Here is a 24,013-nt window from a genome sequence, read left to right on the forward strand (position 1 = left end):
GATAAAGGTTTATTTTTATTTATTTATTTTTGATTGACTTATTATGTATTATTTATGCATCAGGGTTTCTTTTAATATTCTCATAAGTTGAATCTACAGTGTAAATATACTCTGCTGAGTAGTTTAATGTACATGATCTGATCATATATTCTCCTTGTAAAATCTTAATCTTTAGAGTTACTAGTAGCTACAGTTAAATAAATGTAGTGGAGCAGAAATATAAGTTCCAGAGTAAAGTACAAATACCTCAGATATGTACTTCAAGTGAATATATTTAGTTACTTTGCACCACTGGCTCTAACTGGATGTAGAGACGGCTTTAATTCACTTGTCTTGGTTTATACACAGGTTTAAAATCACACCAGTTTAAGTACAGAGTGAGACTCCATGCAGGTTGTTTTACTCACTGGTAACAAGCAGGCTGCTGTGGAAAATTGGGGATTTTGATCAGGCAGTAACCCGAACAGCTAGGGAGAAGTGTGACCGCACAGGTGGGAGTGGAGGAAGAGGAGGGACAGTTAGTGCTGGTTATGTCCTGGTTAGTGCTCGGCCTGAGGACGGTCAGCTCATCGCCCTGCAGCCGCCTGCCCCGGCTCAGCAGCCTGCTGCTCTCCAGGACCAGCTCGGCTGACATGGTGAGTGCTGCCATCTTTGCGAAGTTTAACATGTGAGGCAGGATTACAGACCGTTTGACCAAACCCTGTACAAACGTGTAGGCACCGTCACAATAGCACAACTAAGTCTGTCCCACGATAAAACCTCGCAGCTGCCTATAAAGACGTTTGTGTGCAAAGAGACATTCGTGCGTAAAAGTCTGTGGTTGTGCGTAAATGAGGAAGTTGGCCACAAAATAGTCTTTTGTAAACTCTTGTGTAACACTATGTCAAATTATGTCTATATTTATGTAAATACTCAGTTTATTGTGATAATTGGTTCGTGGTGTCAGTGTGAATTCACACGCGGTCACAGGCATAACGCATCGAGCACAGCACACATGGATCAGCCGGGGTTTATTTATGGTGCGACGCTGCCACCTTGCAGGCGCAGCACTAATAGCACTCAGCCACCTGTGAAGGTGATACTGATACATGCTACAACTTGATTTATGCAGCACATTTAAAACAGCTAGGTTGAGCCAAATTCTGTACAATAAAACAACATATTACAATAAAATGTGCAAATAATAAAAATAAAACAGAAGAATAAATACAAAACTAAAAATAATAATAAAAAAAAAAACACCAAAAACCTGATTTGAAGGCCAAGGAGTATAAATAAGTTTTTAACAGAGATAAAAACAGTAGACTAGGAGCAAGTCTGACCTGAAGAGGCAGTTTGTTCCATAGTCTGGGGGCTGCAGCAGCTCTGTTCACCGGTTTTCGGTGCTTGAAGTAGCAGCTGGTCATTGGACTTCAGTGACCGTGAGGGGACATGGACTTGTAAAAGTCTTGGCTCATCAACACGACGAAATATAAACACCAAGATGATGATGAGGAGGATGATATTTGATAAAATGTTTGTTTGTTTTGTTTCTTGCTGTGGAACTGAAACAAAACTGAGAGTCCACATTGATGTGGCTCACAGAGAACAGCAGATGGAGACAAGAGAGTAAACACACAATAGATGCATATCCCAATGCAAGATATAAATACCCTCAATGATAAAAAAGCTAAGTGATGTGCATGCTGTGTGTGATTGGCTGCAGTCGTCGGAGTCCCACTGGCTCTCGCCCGCAGACCGGGATCAACTGGTGATGGAGCTCAGGGCCACAGGCTGGATGGAGGTGGAGGACCGCGACGCCATCTTCAAAGAGCTTCACTTTAAAACCTTTAACCAGGTGAGTGAACATGTTTATGTGTTGAGCTATCCCTGACCTGGTTTATATCCTGTGTTTGACCCTGTTCTGTCTCTTAGTGAGTTTAGGAGCCAGACCTGGGTTTGAGGCTGAGATCACATAGACCCTCTGTTCAAAAACATACAAAGCAGCAGTTGATATGTAAACAAAAGGGAAATAACTGTTTCAAACACACAATAAGGCTGATTTAAATTTCTGTGTTGAATAATATTAGAATTAGTCCACCACACTGGCAGCACTAAAACATCTGATTTCACGTTCGTCATTAAATGCATCAGCAAAGAGTTGGACACAAGTACCTGAATGAGCAAATAAACTAATCCCTGATGTAAAACTGATCAGACGTTGACCAGAATCTTTGTCCTTCCACAGATGTTTATGGGTTTTTGTTTATTTCTTCATGAAAGAACGTCGGCTTCAGTGTTTGTAGTTTTTTATTCCAGATGACGGGTAGGGTCCGTGATGAAACAACTTTTTTTTTTTTATGATGATGTTGAGGTGAAAATCTGATCTGCTGCGGTTTTCAGGGGGCTGTTGTTCGTTTGTTTGACGGAGATCAGGACACAGACCGCCAGACGCACAGCGCCCTCGCCAACTATTAGAAAAGTCATGTGTGTTTTTATGCTGATTGGTTGCAGGTGTAACAGGGGGCAGGTTCCTCTTTGCATTGACTGGTTTCTTTTGGTTCCTCTATGTTTCTTAGTTTTTGGCAACAGAGCGCCAACACCATAAAGATGTGTATGTGCAGCAGCTATAGGATTATATGACATATAGTATCACCACAAATTAAAAAAAGCAGCATTTGCTGCTCGTAACCTTTGAAACTAGTCTTCACATCTTTCTGCACTTGAATAAAAACACTACATAGACAGAAGTTTCTTTAAAATCTTTTAAACTCAGTGTTCACTTACTTTATTTACCCAGAGCTTTTGAGTGGTTTTCTTGAGCGAATGAAACTTGTGGGACTTCCTGTGACCCTTTGGCGAGAAAAAGTTAGTAAGAGAAATTTATTTGATTATGCATGGATGTTCCCACCGATATGAACTGTTTTTTTTTTAAAACGTGTGTGTTGGGAAAAGAGTCCGTAGACCTCAGGAAGTATTGCAAAAAACTGGTATTTAATTTTTGCATGTTTGTTGTACCAGCCGGGTGGGGTTAATCAAATCGGGGTCCGTCAGATATCAGGAACCCTCTTTGTGTTTGTCATGGGTGGAAAAGTAAAACTGAGAGAAATGTTTTTTGCAGAGCCTCAGGAGGCAGCTTGTTGCTTTGCTTCGGCCCAGTACTGGGTGAAGGAAACTGCAACATCTCAAGGCCACTTAGCGGACTTCCTCTAATCCTGTCGTTAGTTGTTTTAGTCCCTAAAATAGTCTGTTTTTACACTTCACCGTGTTTGAAGTTGGGGGGTGAGCACTGACCTCCCCCATCTGCTCCTCCCGGTTCTAAAGCCTCTCCTCTTACCCCGACACGTCAGGCTGCATTACCCTGACACACGCCAGGAGTCCAGTTGGCAGCAATTGGGATTTCGATCAGAATGATTTCTTTCACAAACAATCAAATTGGTTAAAATGTTTCATCTGGTTCACAAACCACTAACAACCCCACCATTCCTCCTGGTGGATGCTTTGCGTTCTCTTTTTTCTTACCCGTTGCCACCCTCCTTTCCCCCGTCTCCGTCTTTGCCTGTCTCTCATTCCCATTCTGTGCCCCATGTTATTGGGGAACGAGCTCATGTTGTTCCAATTTTACATGTTGGCAACTCTCTCCGTCTGTCTCTGTCCTTCTGTTTCGCCCTCTTTTATTCTGTCTCCAGCCAACCCCAAATTCTCTAACGACAAACGCTCCAGCTTGTTTTTCATGGCTGTTCTTAAAGGGCTTTTAGCGGAGGAGAATGGAGATGAGGAGCGACATGCTGGCTGATTTCCATTCACCACTTATCTCAGAGTGATGGGCTTGAGGAAATCAGATCCTGGAGAGTTTATAATGAGAATAACAAATCCTCTTTCTGCCCGTTTCAAACACTTCCTCTTGAGGTCTCTGGGGGGCGCTAGAGCTGTACCTATGGCTGTGTAAATCCAAGGTGTGGGTGCTGAAGTGCAGCTGAATACAAGTGGCCCAAAGCCACACACAACTGCAAATGAAATAAATAAGAACATGACAGCTGCATTTTTGAGTTTGTTTTACTTTGATTACAGCAAGTGGAAAGTGTTACAGTATGATGCTGTGATTTATCTGCGACATGTGGGCATACTGTGACAGTAGTCTGAGAAGTAACTGTGGGTTATTTTCCTCGTCAGCTCCAGTTTATTTAATCAGGTTTGAGAGGAGAAATCCTCTTTCTGGAGTCCCCTTGGTCAGTGAGAATCCCTGCAATCATCTGTGGAAACATCTGTGTTTGTGAGTTTGCGTCTTTAATACAGTAAATTTTGATTGGAATTGTGCATGTATTTAGGTTGCAGGGACTGATACTGTTTACGCATCAGTCTTTATGTTGTGTGTGTTTACAGATGACCATCTGCTTTACATTTCAGTGGATGAAGTGGAAACATTCATGTGACACAGCTGAATGTGTAGCCTTAAGATGCACTTTGTAGACGAGAGGTGAGCTGTGCAGGCTCAACTGTTGTGTTGTGTTAGCTGAGCTTGACAACAGTGACATTCCTTCTTTTCCCACAAACATTCAGTGCTGCTGGAAACAAACGGCGCTGGTGATGGAAAACGGACGGTTGTTATCTTGAGTCCTCTGCAAAGTGAACGAGTCCTTCTTTAATTAAGGAGCAGAGACTTTTGAGCAGGTAAATGTCTGTGTCTGGAGCGTACCACTTTCATTTTGCTTATGGGTTAGACAACAAATGAGGATTGAGTTCATTACGTTTTCCAGACTTTCACAGGTGATGTTTAAGATAATCAGTACAGTGTTTTGCATTTGCTGCTTTTCTGTGGTTTATATCATTGTAACTTAAATACCCAGACTTGGATGATTTTCAGTTTTAGACATTTCAACTTGGATTAGAGGAAACGTTCATCGTTTTTCTCTTTGTCCTGGTATTTTAAAGACTAAATTAGTTGACCATTTAAGTAACACTTTAATTAATTAATGATTCATCAGCTCGGTTCACTTAGTTAATTTAGTTGAGGAAGCACAAATCACCAACTAAAGGGCTGGGTTGAGTTTAAACGTGGAGCCAGGGAACCTCGTCTCCGTTGCAGCTGCCCCACAGCTCATGTTACGACACATCTATTAAACAGCATTTCCCTCCACGTCTTGGGAAAGTTGGCATTTAGAAATTACATTTGAGGTGAATGAGGTTTTTAAGACGCACAAACGCATCATCTGAGACAATGCATTGATGCGTTAACTAATTAGGTGCAATACATTGTTACGCCCTAAATAAATATTTGCGTTATTTGTTTGGTGGTATCTTCTTAGTAGCAGTTATGAATTAAGCACGCTATTACGTCCTAATGTTTTTAGTGACTCATGTACATGTATGAAAACTCGTGCAGGCATATTGAACTTCAGCTTGAAAGGGTCACTAATCACTAAAAACGGCAGAGTCGTGTTGTGTGTCCCAGTCAAAATGCTTTATAAAACAAATAAATGCTAAGTCATTGATATTTATAAATCACATTTGCAATCATTTTTGTGCAGAAAATAATTTCAATAAAAACAAAAAAGAACATGTCTCAAACAACACACCAAAGCTGTGGTTCACCACAGACAATAACCGCATTACAAGTGCCGGAAAAAGCTGCCACGTCCTCACGGCTTCTGGACTTAAGCTCCGATTTTGCGAGCACGGTGGCTGCTGTGATTCCAGAGGAGAGCTGTGCTGTGTTCAGACTGCTCCCTCTGCTCTGCTCCCAGAGCCTGATCCCCCTTTTTATATTCAGTCAGTCTGCCTCTCCACCAAATCTCCTTCAAGCCTCTGCCTCTCGTTATGGGCCTTGCTCTGCTTGTGTTGAATAAGTTGTCCTACAACTAAAACTGAGCCCCTGGGTAAACCAAAGTTTCAGAGCCAGCCTCCCTTTGGTTTCACACACACACACACACACACACACACACACACACACACACACACAGGTCACGTCTTGATATTGGCTCTTGGTGCTTCCTGTCTATGATATATTCTCTTAATGTTAATCAATTAATTTCATTTTTTGGCATTTAAGTGTTTGTTGATTGATAGACCTGTTTTTTTTGGTCACTTTTTAAGTAAGAAAATAAACCTTTGCTGGTTAAGGCTCCAAAAAGGCTGCTTTGTGTGATATTATTACAAAGTTAATCATTCAGATAGGTTTCCATTTAGTAATTTCATCCTTAACTGATCAGGCAGTATTGGAAATAATCAGTTCTAACTCAATTTAATATTTGGTTGTTGTTGTTTTCAGAGTTTCCCAAATGTCAGTAACTCAGGAGAGGGTGTGGCGCGTCGACTTGTTTTTTAAGGAGCTGCTAACACTCAAAGAATTCAGTCAGTGGACAGTGTTCGCTCTTGTTTCAGCCGCTTTACCACCATTACAGCAATAAATCTGTTGGAAACATGCAAAAAATTCTTAAATGGCTCAAAATGTTAAGAAGACATTTAATAATTTGCAAAAAACTGTGAACTCAGTCTAATCTAAACCTTGGTATTTACACACCCATATAAATTCTCACCCGAGACAAGCACTCAAACCATATTATTCTTTGCTCAGGGTGAGAAGCTGGTTAATCAGCTCAGCGGTGTTCAGTTCCCACCTCACTCTGTAAAGTGGAACTGGAGGCATGCTGTATTCATAGCATCTTGTGAAAATGGCTGGAGGGAAGCCGCGAGGTGTGGCGCCTAAGCGGAGGTGGTTAGATAATCTGGCTATCAGTCCTTGGGTGAGCTAAGGTGGCCCCGACGCCTGCCGTCTCACAACCAGCCTGATGTCTTTTTAAGCCTTTGCTGGTAAACCCTGCAGATAATGAGGGCTTTTCAAAATTTGGCCTTAGCGTCATGCTTGAGTATTACATGACACTCTTTACATAAATAGCAGCTGACTCGCATGACCGTTTGTTACACATGATGTTAGTCACAGCATGGCAGAGCGTGGTCACCTTTGTCAGAGTTTAAGAGTGGAGCTCTTCTCATTTGAGACGATTAACGGTGCTGGTGTTCCTCTTGTCCAGCTCAGCTCTCTCTGCTACAGGAAAGGACTTCAGCACTTGGCAGAATCACTTGGTAATTATTTTATATTTTGTCAACTTAGCGGGTAGCCTTGTTCGTCCAGCTGGAAGCTTGTGAAGAGCTGTTTGGGAAAGAAATGAGACATAAGAGGTGTGGTTCGTCATCATCATCACCACCACCACCACTGAGCAATTCACAGCGTTCTTGCCTTTCACTGCGGAGGAGCGAAGGTTTTCCAGGGGTTGACGCTGACGTGGGTGATGATGGGGCTTGCAGGGTAATCATCGGGTAGTCGTGGTGGTGTGTAATGGAGGAGAGCGGCTTGTCTTCATGTGTGTGTCAGCACATACCTTGTGTGCATGCTGAAAGCGTTTGCATATATGCATTTGTACATGCATCACTGTGGATGTGTGTGTCTGTCAGAGGCTAGTAAGAGTAGGAACAATCTGCATGCACTTAGTCCTGGCAAGGCAGAGCAGGCGTTTCTAAGCCCCTGGACTGCACGGCGGTGGAAAACCGATCTGTAAATAACAGACACATGTGTTTGAAACTGAGTCCTGTATTCCATCCCACGGCCGCAATGAGAGGGAGAACACCACTCGGCTCCGACATCAAATTGTCTCATCCAGTGTTGTATGACAATCATGCTGTAATAGCACCAAAATGGCTCCTCAAAAGCGGGTGCATGGGGAAAGGAGTATAGCGGGGGTCTGCCATCGGGTGTTTCTGATTATTTCAGACAGGGGCCTGCACAATGTCATGTCAAATTATCTGCCTCTGACAGCTAAGGCTTGTTGGGCCAGTTGGAGAGAGCGGCGGGCTGGCTGAAGGGATGGAGAGCTGACTGACTGGCTGACCTGTTGACTGCAGAAGTGTGGCCCCAACAATACAGATGGGGCAAACAAAGCACCTTAAGAGGGAGAGTCCTTGACCTCTGTTGACTTAAGACCTCAGCTGGGAGTTGAGCGTTTTTTTTTATTTTGTGTTTGGCCGAGTGGAGGATCTTGAGATGACCTATGGGTGACAGACAGAGGTAGTACTGCTGCTTGTGTCCTCCTACTCTGCCCCCAAGGGACCGTTTCCTGTAAGAGCAGTCGCCGTTGGCCATGATTTTTCAAGCCTTTTCAGGTTTTGGGGCATTCAGCTCTGCTTTCCATGCTTTTTCTCTCCTTATTTTTTTTCACCTTTTACAGAGTTCATGTTGAATGCCAGCTTAACTTGTCACTTTCTGTTTCACATTCTCTGCTCTGTGGTTTGTTTTGTACATCGGTGAGGTCTAAACAGGGACATGTAGGTTTTTTTCAGGAACTTTGACACTTGAAAAAGCAGTGTACCCACATGTTGGAGTTTGAATAACATGCTCTGGTTGTGGTTTGATTCACTGTCAATTCAGTTGAATCAAAATGCAAATAAAAAACACACTTATTGGGATACTAGAGAGCTATATAGAGCATTTGGTCTTCATCATTGCTAAGCTTCATCATGGCATGAGCTGGCTTTAGAAGAAAAATATACTTCTTGAATTCAAAGTCAATTGAAGTGACCAGTTATTGGTCCAGACTAGATATCCCTTCCTCTGCCAAGTCTGGAGAAGCTGTGGAAATGTAACTCACAGATGTGACTGCAGATGTTTGCAGCTGTATACCCATCTTAATGTGGGTGAATCTACAAACATGTTATTGAGGTCTTTTAGCTTTTGGGTGGTGTGGCACATGTTTGCACAACATGCAGTGTTTAAATGATCCATTATTCACACATGCTGATCACGGCCCGAAGCCTGAAAACCTTTGTCTCCAGTGGGAATAAAGTGAGTCATGTATGAAACCGCTCAGGTGAAATGCAGTTTTCTTACAATCACGGGCCCTGCTGTGATCAGCATACACCATTTGCACTGCTCAGGTTTAGCTAAGGATTAAAAAGTTATTTAAATTTGCCTGATTTTCTTTTTTGGCTGCAACAGAAATGAGGTGCAAACACCACCTGGTGAACAGCTGCATATTTAAGCATCAGTCATTTGGACTGACATGCTGATGAATCTAATTTCTTCTCTTTTAGCTCTGTTTTTGGTCTCCACCACCTCCTGAGGGAAATCTCGGGCTCTTTAGCAGCTAAATGCTACAGTAATGAAGTTCACCAGCTGTTTGCTGCTCAGTGGGTCATGTACAGTTGTTTTTTCTGAAAACAGCCACTTCCTGCTGTGAAAACAACACTGAGTAAAGTAAAACTGTGAAGTTGTGATTCAGACAGTCAATGAGCTGAAACTCTGTATAAAGCTCCATAAAGCCGGAGCTGTAGATTCAGCTGATAATTATTTGTAGGTTTCACATAAAAATATAAATTATAGCCACGTTCAGTAGAGCCTAAGATGATTTTTGAGGCAGATACTGATCATTTCATTGTGTGTACTTGCTTATTTACTTTTGGCAAGACGTGTCATATCTGATATTGATATATATCTGTGATAAACCAGAATCAGCCAGTTATATCGTTCTGCTCGTTGCACACCACAGGGAAATGACAGTGTGAGTTTATCTCTGTCACTCACTTCAGTTATGTTTGCTTGTAATTTACACAAAAACCAAAGACACATTTCACATATAGAAAACTGTAGTTCAAATATTTAGCTCTTTCGATTTGAACAAGTATCTACAGAGCACGAATCCACTACAGCAACGGGGAGTAAATAAGTGAAAGTGAGTGGTTTAACATAGTCGGCATGAGGAACTGCTTCTTACTCATGTTTTTAGCCCAATCGGAAGCATCTTTAAATGTGATAAGTTTTTGCTGTGTAGCAGAGTACAGGCTGGAAGGAGAGTTTTTGAAAGAACACAGTGTTTAGAAATGGGACAATGTGCAGGAACTCTTAAGTGTTCACACAGAATCCTTTTACCTGTCACTCAATGTTCCTCAGCAGCAGATTAGCCTGAGCTGGCCCTGAGAGAGAGAGGACATGTTTGGACAGCACCTGACATGACGGGCTGCTTAACCGTCTCCATTAGAGCCAATGAGAGCTGAGAGAAAGCAGACCGCCTTGGTCTCGAAATTGGTGCCAGTGGGGTCAAGTTGCAGGAATATGCCAATTACTTAAATTGATCAGCAGACGGTTTCCTTGATAACCAATTTGATCAAGCTGCCGATCGTGTTTCACGTCGCGCTGCACGGGCACCAAACAGGACGTCTCAGAAATTGGCTACAACGCACTAAAAAGGCTAAAAGCAATTTCCTCTGGAGAGTAATTCTGTTTCGTCATGTCAGGTGGTGGACGGGGCTGCAGCCGGGGCCTGTAAACAATGGCGTTTCAGTTGATTTAATTAGGCAGGGAGGAAGTATTTAGGGGCTTAATTGAGATTGCAGTGGGAAATTGCTCTGAAATAGGTCTACTTGATTTTTTTTCTCTCTCCTCACAGTGGACATGACGAGGGATTTCACTCTCCTCTTTGTAGATAATTAGAATAACCATAATCACTCCCTGGATGGCCTGTGATTGGAGAGAGCCACATGCTGAACTCGAAATATGAAGAGTGTGTGTGTTTCTGAGTGTGTCGTGCATGTTCTCTGCTCTTTACATATGCACACAGATGGCAGCACTGCTCCCTGTGTCTGGCCCTGCATTTTCCTTCTTTAGCATTTCTAATGATTAAATGATCAATTGATTAGTCTGTCGCTAGAAAAACTGCACAGTAACTATTCTGATAATCAGTAAATTGTCTTAAGTAATTTTGGAGAAAGAGAAAGCTCATATTTTTTGATTTAGGTTTCCTTCTGTGATTGAAAATAAGTTCTGATTAATCCATCCATCCAACCATCATCTATACCCCCTTAGTCCTAACCAGGGTCCCAGGGATCTGCTGGAGCCTATCCCAGCTCTCTTTGGGTGAAAGGCAGGGGTCCACCCTGGACAGGTCCCCAGTCCATCACAGGGCCACATAGAGACAAACAACCTCACACACTCACACTCACTCCTATGGGCAATTTAGAGTCACCAATCGACCTGACATACATGTTTTTGGACTGTGGGAGGAAACCAGAGTACCTGGAGAAAACCCACACAAGCACAGGGAGAACATGCAGACTCCACACAGAAAGGCCCCTGATGGGTTTCAAACCAGGAACCTTCTTGCTGTGAGGTAACAGAGCTAACCACTAACCTTGGGGTTTTTATTAGGTCTGCATAATTCTTTAAGAATGCAAACTAGTTTAGAAAACCTATAGACGTTCTAATGTTAATTTTTTAACTTTAAAATTCCTCTGGAGAAGTTTGTATGTTCATTCATGGTCATCTTGGAGGTCGTGGGTTGTGGGTCGGTCACTAATTAAAGAAACGTTTTTATTGGTCACAGTGTTGCAGGTTTTGTGTGACCAGAAATCCACTTCCTGAATTGTTTTGATTGACAGTTGATTGTTTCTTCCTCACCAGGCGTTCGGCTTCATGTCTCGTGTGGCTCTGCAGGCAGAGAAGATGAACCATCACCCAGAGTGGTTCAATGTTTATAATAAGGTAATAACTGTCTCCACGATATGGTTCATGTCCCGCTTTATAAAAATGATCGAGGAGTCACTTATGGTGCTGCATTTGTTTAGTATCCATTACAGAAATCACAGCTTGTACAATCAGTGTGATCACAGCTCCGTGTTCAAGTTACCACCGTGTTTACAAGGCTACGGTCGGTTTATAACAAATTACTGATACGCCGACATCAGTCAACCCTGGATAAAGTCAGATTTTTTTCATGTCAAACAATCTTTGCAGGAGAGCAGGAGAGCTGTCCGCACTGGGTTAGTCCGAGCAACTAAAGAAACGCAGTCGCTGTAATCCCCTCGTTCTTCTTGTGAAAACCTCGGCAGGTATATGTGCCTGTCGTTCACGAAGCCCTTCCACTCACACACTGTCCCCCGCTGCCTCAGAAATAAAGTAGGGCTTGATATGACAAACCCAGTCCCTGAAAATCTCTTAGCCTTAGGCTGTAGCCACTGACTTACTGTGTGGTGCAGGAATGCTGGCCCTGATCCACTCTTCATTAAAGTGGCTGCCCAACAGTGTTGCAGGTCTCTGGGCCTCTGCAGGACTTTCCACCAGACACTTACATATGAATCCCACACAGACTAAAGTTGCTGTGTACTGAGCTACTGCTGATATTCTGTTAATAGTCATTCATGCTCTGCTCTTCCGGCTGTCAATACTGAAAATCGAACAATGTCATCGGCTTAAAGTCAAACCTCAGTGGGTGGAACCAGAAACATCCCCTTAAATGATTCTGAATGCAGAGTTGGACATCCACTGAATTTATTACCGATCCTGACAACTAACAGGACACATCTACGCTCAGTAGCTGCTTTATTAGACACATCTACACAGCAGCACAAACAGAATTCAGCATGACCATACATCTGAATCATACATCTTCACTGCTGATTCATATCCAGGGTCACACAAGGTCACCAACCTTAACCTGCATGTGTTTGGACTGTGGGAGCACAGCTCTGCAGGGCTGCATTAGTTTTAGCTCTTCGTAACTAAAACTATTGACTCTGTTTCTTTATGTGGATCAAAGCTTATGGAGACAGTTTGGAAATCTGCATATTGGCTTTCTTAAGAGAACTGATTCATTATCTTTAAAAAGACTAATATCAGTCTTGTGTCTGTGCTTTACGTACACGGTTGGAGTCCACATGTGGTGAGCGTAGCTTAGCGTCCACACTGGAAACACCAGGAAACGGTTTCTTATTTCTGTCCAAAGTTAGATATAAGAACTGTAGCAATTAGATTATTAGATTAGGTTACACTCCTGTTACTTTAGTTAAAAAAGTTAAACTAATCACAACATGAATTATCTTTTGTTCTGTTTGAGCTGTGATTGCAAACAATGTCCACTTCTGCTCACAGGTCCAGATTACACTGACTACTCACGACTGTGGAGGACTGTCAAGACGAGACATCAAAATGGCCAAGTTTATCGACAAAATTGCACTTTCCATGTAATATTTACGTCTTTAATCTGAATTTTTCTTTTTCTGTGAAAGAATTATTCCTCAACAAAAATGCTATGGTGTTTTTTGTTTTTTTCTCAAATAAAATCAGTTTAAAATTCTGTTTTGATGTTTGTGCAGCACATTTTGCAGCTTTGAGTAAGAAGAATCATTTTTGTTTCTCAGTAGATTTACAGTGATATGATCCTGCACTGACTTGAATTAGATGGACTTTTTGAGGATTTGTAGAAAACCTCCCATCGCTAACTGATTTGGAAAAGTTTCACTTGTGGTGTGGTTTCCTTGTTTGCAGCCGTGTTTATTTTCACACATGGAAATAAAATTGAGTGTAATCACCCAGCAGTGGTCTGTCCAGTACATAACAGTGATCCAGAGCGTGCGTCTTTCCTGTTGGACCTTCACCAGACCACATGTTTTCCTTTTGGACTGGGGCAAAATAAGCAACGGGTCAGAGTCAGTAGGAAGGGGATTTATTTGATTTACATGTTGGTGAGGGATGAGTCAGATAGGGCTGCTGTGTCCTCCTGACTTTATCGCCTTTAGAAGAAGTTCAGCAAAGAGAAAAGAGTCTTGAGAGTGAAATCATCCTGAGTATGATGACGCTGCCGATGTCTTTTGGCCAAATTCCTCTTTCTCCAGCATGTTTTGTGCTTGGTACTTTGAGGCAGGCCGGAGTCATACTGGATCCTGTGTGGACATAAACAAGCCTTCAAATTCAAATCAAAGCAGTTGGGGGTGGACAGGGTGCTGGTTTATTCACTCCCCCCTATTTCTGCCTGACTCGAATCCACAACTTTCGGGTCAGAAGTCCAACTCCCTGTTTATTCGGCCACGACTGCTGTGACATACTGGACTGTTTATTGGACTGGCTGAAGTCTGCTCCCCTCTCAACATGTGCTTGGCCCTAATTTAGTCTGACCTCACACCTAACCTTAACCAAACCTAAGCTGTTCTAACAAAAAGTATTATGGTGTCGATCTTCTAATCTAAAACCTAAAACTAACGAAGAAAATGAAATGTATTTCCTGAAATGTTGAACTATTCCTTTAATTATTTGATGTGCTAGGGATAAACCAAAACAAGCCAACACCTGTCCTGCTGATGCTGCTGCTGCTGCTGAGGTCACTGACCTTAGTTACCTGAACCACAGTCTGCAGGACCCAGACAGATGAAATGAGCTGTGGATACCTGAGCAGCGACTTTTCTAATTAAACACAATGGTAAAGTTTGAGGGTCCACTGGGAGGTGATGGCTGAGCTGTGTGGCATTAACTGGAATCACAAAGCAGGAACCAAGTTTGATTCAATTATTGGAAAATAGAGAGGGCCATCATAACTTTGATGCCACACTAATATGGTACAGTTGTAATTTCTAAACAAGAAAATGTTCCTTGCCTCCTATTTAACTTGGATGTTGCTGTTGGAATTCACTTTGCCTGTTTCTTTTCAGTGTTGGCTAATACAGTAACCTGAATTTTATGGGTTAAAGACCGATTGTGTTTGGATCAAATAATTTGTCGAATGTTTTACAGTGAAGGCCATACAAGCTCACACACACACGTTTGACTTATATCGTATTGCAAAGATGATCTGTGAACGTTTCACCCTCCTGTTCATCCATCTGTAGTCATGGCCTGACCAAAATGAGACAGCCTGCATCTGTTCAGAATTAAACTCACCCACCTTGTAAACTGATTTTTGTACAGAGACACAACTGAGGCTGAAACAACATGAGACGTTACAAGTATTTTAATGTAGCCGACACAAACCACAAACCTCTTTCTGGACTGTACTGTGCATCTGATTTGTCTCAGGAGGATGCACAGGCCTGACAACACCTTTATCTACAGCCTTTTAATAAACACCCATAAGGACGTAACCTTAACATGTGGTTTACAAGACTACCAAAATGGTTATTCATTGAATTATGTGGCTCAGGTAATTGACTGAGCCATACTGTGTCCTGAGAGAACGAAGAGAAAGGGTTTAGGTTTAGGTGACCAGACAGACATTACTACAAGGCCAAGCAGGGCCACACCAGGCCCCTTCAGGTAATTGACCTCAGCCAGAAGCAACAAGCAGCCAAGCCAGCTCTCCCATTAGAAAAGTCCCTGGATTCTGGCTCCTTAATCCATTTTCAGCTTCATCTACTAATTGTGCTCAGCCAGCAGTGCAGCCTGCACACAGGCAGGCGAAGGAATGAGGACGAGCGAAGGGCAGCTGAGGGGGGATGAAGGGAGTAAATGACTAAGAGGAAAGAGTGGGAAGGAAAAGAGTCGAGAATAGACGAGTGGGTCGGGGCAGGTGGGGGTGTCTTCTTTGTGTAGACCTTGAGATGGAAAAATAATAATTCTCCTCAGCATAAATGTCTAGTGCCCCTAAGAGCAACAGAAGGGAAAAGGGAGCGATGGAGTGGAGGGTGTGGGGGGGGGGCTTCATCACCACGAGCAGGAGAGAGGCTTTCTGGGCTTTTTCCAAGTAGCTGCTGTGCGTGATAACAGCCCATATTTCTCCTGTGGTGTGAGAATTGCAGTTTCACTCCCTGGCCATGTGGGGATGGGGCCGCAGGAGCAGTAGTTGTAACCTGACGCTGCCAAATAAAGATAACAAGGTCACAGAAAGTCAATCTTGACTTATGTCTGCTGTTGGAGTCTCCGGGGGAGTGCATGGGCCAGCGTTTAGCATGTTGTGGGCTTTGCTGCAGGCACACCGCTGAGAGTAATCACAGTGTGTGTTCGATTCCAAAAAGCAACTGGGAGCTTAACATTTGCAGAGACATTTGTATGGTATTTGTTATGGGATCAAATGCACCCAGTTTGTAGAGTTCCCCATGTGGTGCTACTACTGAACGATCACCGACTGAGCAGAAACACATTGTTGTCTGTTTTCGGAGAAATGGCAGTGTCACGCTGTCTTCTTCTATTTGAAAGACAAGTTGTTAGTGCTGCTTTTTTGTGAAAAGGAAAACAGATTTTCCCGGGGATGTCAGACATCTTGCTGATTCCAAAGTATCAACAACAGAGACGCTCCCTAATACAGAAATCCATTACAGTTGTCAAAAACTCTCTACAGTACCTATAAAATGTGTCCAGTGGAAGTTTGTATATTTATGCATCAGAAACATTTTCTCAGCCCATAAAGTGACGTTTAATTCTTCACATTATTGTTTAACACAACATTATATCAGCTAATTTATCAAATGTACAAGCAAAGTGAACTGATTTTGTTTTGGCTGTGCAGTAGTGTGAAACGGTTTTGATTTGTTTTTTATACAAAGGAACTTAATCTGGATATGAAGTGTGATCCAGGCGAAGAGTCAGCGTCAGTGCTGTCTGCTCTTTGACTGTTGCTGCTGATGCTACGTGGACCAACCTGGTGGACAGACCAACAGATCAGCTTTGCTTTTAACATTAATCCTGGGGTTTGAATTGCAAAATAAATCACTAGAACATATATGAAGGTGTTTTATGTTCATGTAATTTTTTTTTTTATAACTTTAGGCTCCATAAAGAAATGTTTTTTCAGAGTTTGGTGTGGGAGAGCTTGACCAGTCTGCACAGAGACCTGACCTCAACCCCCATCCAACAGCTCTGGGATGTATTAGGTCAGACACTTATTACACAGCAACAGTTTCAGACGTCAGTAATACTCATTTGTCTGAATTGGGACAATGCTTCCTACATCTCCCAGAATCCTTTGTGTCAACACAAAGAAAGTAGGGGTTTCAAAGAGAGCAGCATTTAATGCCCCTGGGCCTGCAGGAAGTCCTTCGATAATTAACTTCCTTTAAAATAAATGAATCATTTGAGCCAGAGCTTTCATTCTTTACTCAGCCACTCACAGCTCTCTTTAGTGTGTTTTCACCACAGCCACACACGCAAGAAAAGAGACTTGGCTGTAAGAGTCACTGCAACTCGACTCAGCACGGTCACTAATCCCAAAATGACTGTCATGTGTCAGCTTTGTCAGAATTACTGCGGTACAGACTCTTGGCGATAATTACATCATTTTCTCAGGACATATATAATTATAGTAATTCATGCTGTTGTACTTGGGCTTGCAGCAGCATGTGCTTATTGGCCACGCTGTAATTCAGTACTGAATGTGTGATCCAGTATTTTGTAATAAATCTTAAGCTCCATAAATCAAAGTGTGTCTTTTTGCAGCACAGGTAAATGTTGTACAGCAGTTGATATTAGAATCACCAGGCCGACTTTAGGCTGATTGCATTAATATGTATTGACGAAGATAATGTTCTTAACCTCTGGTGTGTGCACATATACATTTATATTGTTAAGACTGGAAATGAAGTGAAATATTGCAGATGCAACTAAATCATACATTTATTTCTCATTAACAATAAACACCATGAAAAGACCAACTTTAACAGTGTCAGAGCATTTAGGAAAACTTTGCTCTATCCTGTGTGTGTCTGTACAAAACACTCAATATCCTCCTAATGCGGCTGAGCACTGTAGAGTTCAGCCAAAGTTACTCGAACAGATGTTAACAGTGTGTTTGTTGGGGACTATTTTCAGCTGCGGATTGACACACATTGGGTGCTCTATTTACAGCAGCAGGGTGATGTAGGTGGGATTGATGCAAAATAAACTAGAGCTGCTGTGCAACATTTATTTGTCGTTAATAGATTCTGGACAGCAATGGAGAAGAAATACGATAAATCAGGAAATTATGTCTTTATTTAGCAAAGGTTTCAAAATAAAGCAGGGACAGGCCTCCACACTCCAACACTGGTATTTACTCAGCTAAAGTTTTGTAATTATTTCCTACACTCTTGTGTGTTTTCTATGTGGCATAACAAAATGTTCTACTCTCTCTTATTCATGGTGCTGACCAAAATGACCTGTTGGATGTTTTCCTATAATAAAAAGCCCCAATTCTCAGCTGGATTGTGTGTCTTTCTTTTTGTGATTTACTTTCCTCTGCATTATGTTTCCCCTCAGATATGAAAGGATCTTAAACATTAATTTCAACATTTCCTTTTCTGACTGGTTGTTTTTCCTACCCCAGGATGCCTGGATCTGCAGTAATCCACATGAATATTACATTTCCCCCTGAGTTATTGTTTCTCATAAAGCAGCACTGGACAATAACTGGATGTACCAACTAACACAGACCCATCCCCCAGGTCCACCCCTTATATACCCTCCAAGTAAGTAATTGGACCGGGCTATACCACTTGTGGGGGAGCTTAGTATAAATGTGCATACAGGTAGAGTATTTTACTATATAGAAACTTACAATTCATACATTATTGTTTGCACAAACACATGAAACTTCAGTATCAAATGTATTAGACACCATCAAGCTCAGAAAAGCACCAGCAGCATCTAAACCAGACAGACCTGCCCCCCCTCCTTTCCTCAAAGATGGTAGAACCAGGAAGTATAAATAGACAGGAGACGCTCCCCGATCCTTTTGCCTGAGGACCAGAAGCAAGATTACTAACAAAGGGAAGACAGTGACCTGATATTGCAGGTATGCTAGCAGTACTTAGCTTACTATCAAATGGTCGACAGCAAACATGCCCGGCTGTGTTACTGGCCCAGTTTGTTCTTTGTGTAGCATTGACTTCCATGGCTTCCAGCAACTCATCAATCCTGCTATGTCACACAAAAACATACAGTGAGTGACATTAAACACCAAAGCACAGTCACAAGTTTTCTCCCCTGTAAACCTGGAGACATTTGCTGAAGCAGAAACCACATGGCCACTCCAGTTTTTAGCTAGCTCAGTGTTGGTGCATTGTTTGTCCTCCAGTGTTTTTCTCATTCAGTTTGCTGTTGTACTCAAATACTCACCTCAACACGGTTGATACCAACACAACCTGTGATAATGACCCTCACATTTACTGTGAATGAGAAAAATCATACAAATTTCTGTCACGTTCAAGTTGCTGTCCCTGTCTGCCCTGTAAGCTTTTACTCATCCTCTTCTTTTTATGCTGACATGTACTTTGTAAATTACATTAATGCTGAATTTTTAAAACGTTATCTCCTTGAGTTTCATGAATGTCTGATCCCTCATGTCTATCAACACAGTACGTCACATTAAATTGTTAGAGTTTAAAGTGAACCTTCCCCTTTCAAAATAAATAATTTATATATTTTCACAGGATTGAATGCAAAAGTCAAACTGACCCGGTGGCAGCAGACATGACGCCCTGCTCTGTGAAATCCGTGACTGTGGCAAGTGGAGGTGAACAGGTAAAATAAATTATCTTGTTTGCAGCATTTGTAGGATTAATTTTTTTCTTGGGGACTTTTCACTGGCACAAAAACAAACCATTTAAACTGTTTGAAGTAGGCTAAAGAAAATTGTCATCAGTGTTTGCAGAGTATATCAGTATGATTAACAAACCGTGGCTTTAAATGTTGTTCTTCCTCATCTATATGGATATAGTGAGGAAAATTATTTCCAACGCCTCCATGTAGCATGTCTGCTATCATGGTGTTATTATGAAACAAATTCTCAAAAGTATGTGGATGTATGAGGATTATCGCCATATTTGAGTGACTATTTTAAAATCATGTGTATAAATCTGCACATGGGAAGTCTGGGAAACCTGGCTGCAGGGATTTGCTCCTATTCAGCCACAAGAGCATTAGTGAGGTCTTGTTGATGGAGGAAGATAAATCCTGGTCTGTAGTCGGAGTTTTAGTCTATGCCAGACTTGCTGGATGGAGTTGGGATCTGGTCTCCGTGCAGGCAAGTCCAAGCTCACTATTGTCTAAAATATCATTGCATGCTGTAGCCTCAAGAAACAATGTAGAACGTCCACATACTTTAGGCCGTGCGGTAGATGAAGTCCGATTCTTACCTTCCATCTATTTTTACTCTGCAAAATGATTAAAGTGAGAACTGGTTACTCACCAGCGGTAGCTGCCACAAACGTATAATCCATGACAGCCGTGGTTTGCTGGAGCCGCAGTGACACAGCAGTGCACGGAAAGCCAAACAGTGACTTAGCTGGTTTGTGTTGTGCTCAGTGAAAACTGAAAAGGATGACACAATAACTCAAACTGTGCTTAAAAAAAGCAAAACATGCAACATCTTGAGTTACTGTTTGTGATACGAGTTTCATGGCAACCTAATCCAAAAGCAATCAAATGTGAGCGGCTCTTCAGGATTCAGCCTGTTGGTTCACTTTTGCACGAAGGTGTTTTGTTCTCTGCAAGTCAGACATTTGAAAAACCTCCATGTAACTGTAAAAGAGAAGCTTTTAATACTTCTAAACCCCATTGTGCAGCTGGGAAGCACTCAACACCAATCAACACCAAGCGTATTGTCATTTTCAATGTATATTTTACAGTAGGTCTCTGCCAAACACTTTTTCAAAGCCTTCTCCGAGCAGCTGTTACTTTTGATTAATTTTAGTATCAACCTGCAGAAACTTGAAACTTGATGGATATAGATTTGAGTGTCTGCTTCTATCGATCGATTGGAAGGCCATTATCATCAATAACTGACAGTAATGAAAGCAGACAAGATGGCTTGCGATGCGTTGTCCATCTCACTCATGTTTCAGTTCTTTTCAGTTTGATTCTCAGACCAAATTAATTTAAATACATGCAGATTTGTGTGGCCTGTTGTTTGTTTTTGGGTGGTGCATCAGCTTCTGTCCACCCAGGGAGACACCAAAAAAAAAAAAAAAAAAAAACTCTTCCATGTTGCCTTAATAAATCTCCACTGTTATTTGATTACAGGGTCAGTATTGTTATATCACTGAGTCTGGGCAGGCCTTCTGGATAAACTACAGGTTTGGATGTAAACAGGGACTTGCTTTGTTTATGAGATGCAGCAGCTGTAGTGCAGGTTTCAGAGACCTGGTAGCAGCAGCAGAAAACTAACAGAAGCTGAGCAGCATTGTAGTCATAGCTGAGGCTAGGCCCTGGTTTAGCAGTGCTTGTTTTGTTAATTAGGGTGCAGCAGATGGGTAGTGTTGTAGAGGAATACTTGGTGTTAGTATGGTGACATTCACACACTACATTATGCTTTTTATTATAAAGATGCTGTGGGTTTCTGCCTGTCAGAATCTTAGATGATATGGAATTGTGGGTAGCAGCTGTGTAACCTGAATAGACATCTTAGTGTTGAAAGGGAGGGTGAGCTCTACCTCCTTTAATGTGTTCAAATACACCGTCTCACCTTTGTGATGCACTGACCTGAAGGGCTGCTATTTTAGGCCTGTGCCACATAATTTATCAAGTTATACATTTTGCAAAACCTCGAAGTTTCCTGATACTGTCCGTCACTGCGTTTTAGGTTCTCCATACAACTGCTGCAGCTGTTTTTCATTTTGTAGCAGGGACAACAGCAAAGTTCCTCTTTACCTTTTCAGCTCATTTTTGAGGGAAGACGTGTGTCCAAGTGCTCAAACTCCACGTTGTTTCTACCACAGGTCTCCAGTGAACCAGGCCTTTAGTGGAACATACAAAAAGTTTGTAAAGTAGTTTTGTTTGTGATTTCCAGTAATCTGCATTTTTCTTTTTGTATTTTATTTCTGGTCACTTGCTCAGCCTTGCATTTAAACTCCTCTATAGTGTTGTATGCTATAGATCCTCTATAAGACCAAGTCCACATACATATAACACATGTCCTGCTCTGTCTGGGGGCATCCATGTAGAATAAACTCACCAGAAATAATGCAGAAAGCGTTTTTGATGCAACTAAGATTTATTTTCAGACTTAGTGTCATTGAGCATTTTACTACTTGACTCTCACTGAGCATTTTACTACTTGACTCTCACACATTTGTCTCATAGGGGTCCCAGGGCAAAAACGGGTCCCTGACTTACACACTAACACCTTCTGTTCATAGTGTGTGAAGCCCACACTTTGTTCTTAGGTGGCGTAAACCCCCGAACAAAAGTGCAATTAACTAAATGACCAAAATCAGGATATGCTGTGCATTTTAAAGCTTTTGGGCCTTTCATTTAACCCAGACCTCAGTCCACTAATGTGGCCACGAGGATCACAGTTACAGTCTAAAGGGGCAGGATGAAAAACTGTTATTGACATGTTTAAATAAAAGGATAAAATGAAGCACAGTGCTGCGTTTAGAACCAAAGTTTGCTGGTTTAGTTTCAGAAAAGGTCTGTGAACAGTCCTGCATCATCTTCTTTGTGCCATCTTAATTTTACTTTGTTGGAAATGAGTGTTGCAGCAGCTTGGGTGCAACAGTTTGGCAGCAGCTCTCACTAAACGCTACAATTACAATTATTTTAATTATTGATTAACCTGCTGATTATATTTAATTGTTTTGCAAGCGGAAAATTGTAATTTCTTTAAATTTCTGGTTTTGTCCAACTGAAGTATTGTGTGTGTGTGTGTGTGTGTGTGTGTGTGTGTGTGTGTGTGTGTGTGTGTGTGTGTGAGTGAGAGAGTGAGATACAGAGAGTAAGAGCTGGTTATCATAGAGGTCTTTGTGTATTTAATTTAGTCGTTTTTAGTCAGAAATCTTTTTTTTTTTTTACGCACAGTCTCTCACACATTCTGCAGCTTCTGTTCCCTCAGTGTCTCTAATAAATCCGGGGAAGTGCGGCTCTTCTTACCACAGAGAAACACTAGTTCAAATATTCACCCGCTATAAAAGCTGCGTGTTGAACTTTGCCCTCCAGGTTCAGGCGCGCTCACGGTGCTGCGCGGTCTCGTTTGACCGGACACGAGCATTATGGGTAACTTTTACGGCGACGTGCGCGCTTCGTGTTTTTACTCATGACCCTGAGCCTCGGCTACGCTTCGTCCACCCGCCAAACATTTTCAAACCAAAGCCTATAGCTGCAATTACAGCCAGTGCGCATGCCCGCCACGAGGACACTTTTTCTCCCTGCAACGTGCACGCGGGCGCGCCCAAGGAAAGAATTTGCAGCCGCGCGCACTGCTGGTGTCAGTGTTGTGACTTGCTGTGAAGGTAAAGCGTCAGACGTATCTGTAGGTACCTATATTACAAAAACATCATCTCGTGTTCATGTCGAGGTTGAAGTGAGAAAAACACCTTTACATAAACTCAGCGTCAAATAAAACCAAGAACAATGTTAGAGTAGAAATGACTAAAAGCACCTACATTATGAGATAAAATCATCTCTGGTCTCTATAAAATCATAAATTCATCCAAGTGTCGGTGTCAGAGTAATTGTTATAAAAAAAAATAAAAGTATATATATTATAGAATGATCATTATAGGAGATTGATTCATCCCACAAATCACCAGAAATTAACTGTACAACACAAACATTATGATACAATATTACCATAAAATATATTATAATTTTAAAAAGAATTAGGATTAAAAAAATTTGAGTGCGACATGATTTTTACGGTAAAATACAATAACAATAACATATTAAAGTTTCTGTCACTTTTATAAACGGAAAATTAAGATGAAGCCACTTCTGAGTGTCAGATACACTGCAAGTGCAGATAGAATATATAAATATCAGGTACTACAACACAATTATTAAAAAACAAACAAAAAAAACATACCATGTGCTAATAAAACTGCGGTCCACTCTGGGTAATATAAAAACATCCCAGTCACTGTAGGATAAAGTCACACACACACACACACACTGCAAACCAAGATTAAATATTATAGTTTAAAGGATGTTAAGCATAAAAAAAAACCAAACCCACTTTGTCACACACTCAATTAAACAGTTAAAAATAAACAGGAATATTATAATCCCATTAGGAACAACTTTCAATTGTGTGTGTAAAACAACTCGAATGGCTCTGTACCCACTACCAGCCAAGATCAGATACAACTGGAGTAGTTTACCAAAATATAGGGTCAAGATTTACTACCGAGTGTCACACACACCTGAGGTTATGGTAAAATCATTTTGTAGGACTATTTATGGGACTGTACGAAGTCTGAAACGATGCGGGCAAGAACATTTCACATAATGAGCAGAGAAACATTAATAAATATTATTTTTTATAGTGAAAAAGTAACTAAAACTGCACATTTACAACAAAAACACTGGTTTGAAGCG

General features: G+C 41.6%; 1 protein-coding gene across 2 annotated transcripts; it reads left to right on the forward strand.

Annotated features, from left to right (window-relative positions):
• The first annotated feature begins 498 nt into the window (after nt 1-498).
• Nucleotides 499-13,333, forward strand: LOC113143521 (pterin-4-alpha-carbinolamine dehydratase 2). Of its 2 annotated transcripts, XM_026329194.1 has the most exons (5): nt 499-635; nt 1,706-1,837; nt 11,426-11,506; nt 11,759-11,853; nt 12,893-12,982. In XM_026329194.1, exons 1-4 carry the CDS (start codon nt 531-533, stop codon nt 11,819-11,821), a joined length of 381 nt encoding a protein of 126 aa, XP_026184979.1. In that variant the 5' UTR covers nt 499-530; the 3' UTR covers nt 11,822-11,853; nt 12,893-12,982. The 2 variants fall into 2 exon arrangements, with proteins under 2 accessions (XP_026184979.1, XP_026184978.1); XM_026329193.1 differs by lacking the exon at nt 11,759-11,853 and having other exon boundaries at nt 12,893-13,333.
• Nucleotides 13,334-24,013: the final 10,680 nt, after the last annotated feature.

Source organism: Mastacembelus armatus, chromosome 14 (genome assembly GCF_900324485.2).
Source record: "Mastacembelus armatus chromosome 14, fMasArm1.2, whole genome shotgun sequence".
In the NCBI taxonomy this organism is placed as follows: Eukaryota; Metazoa; Chordata; class Actinopteri; order Synbranchiformes; family Mastacembelidae; genus Mastacembelus; species Mastacembelus armatus.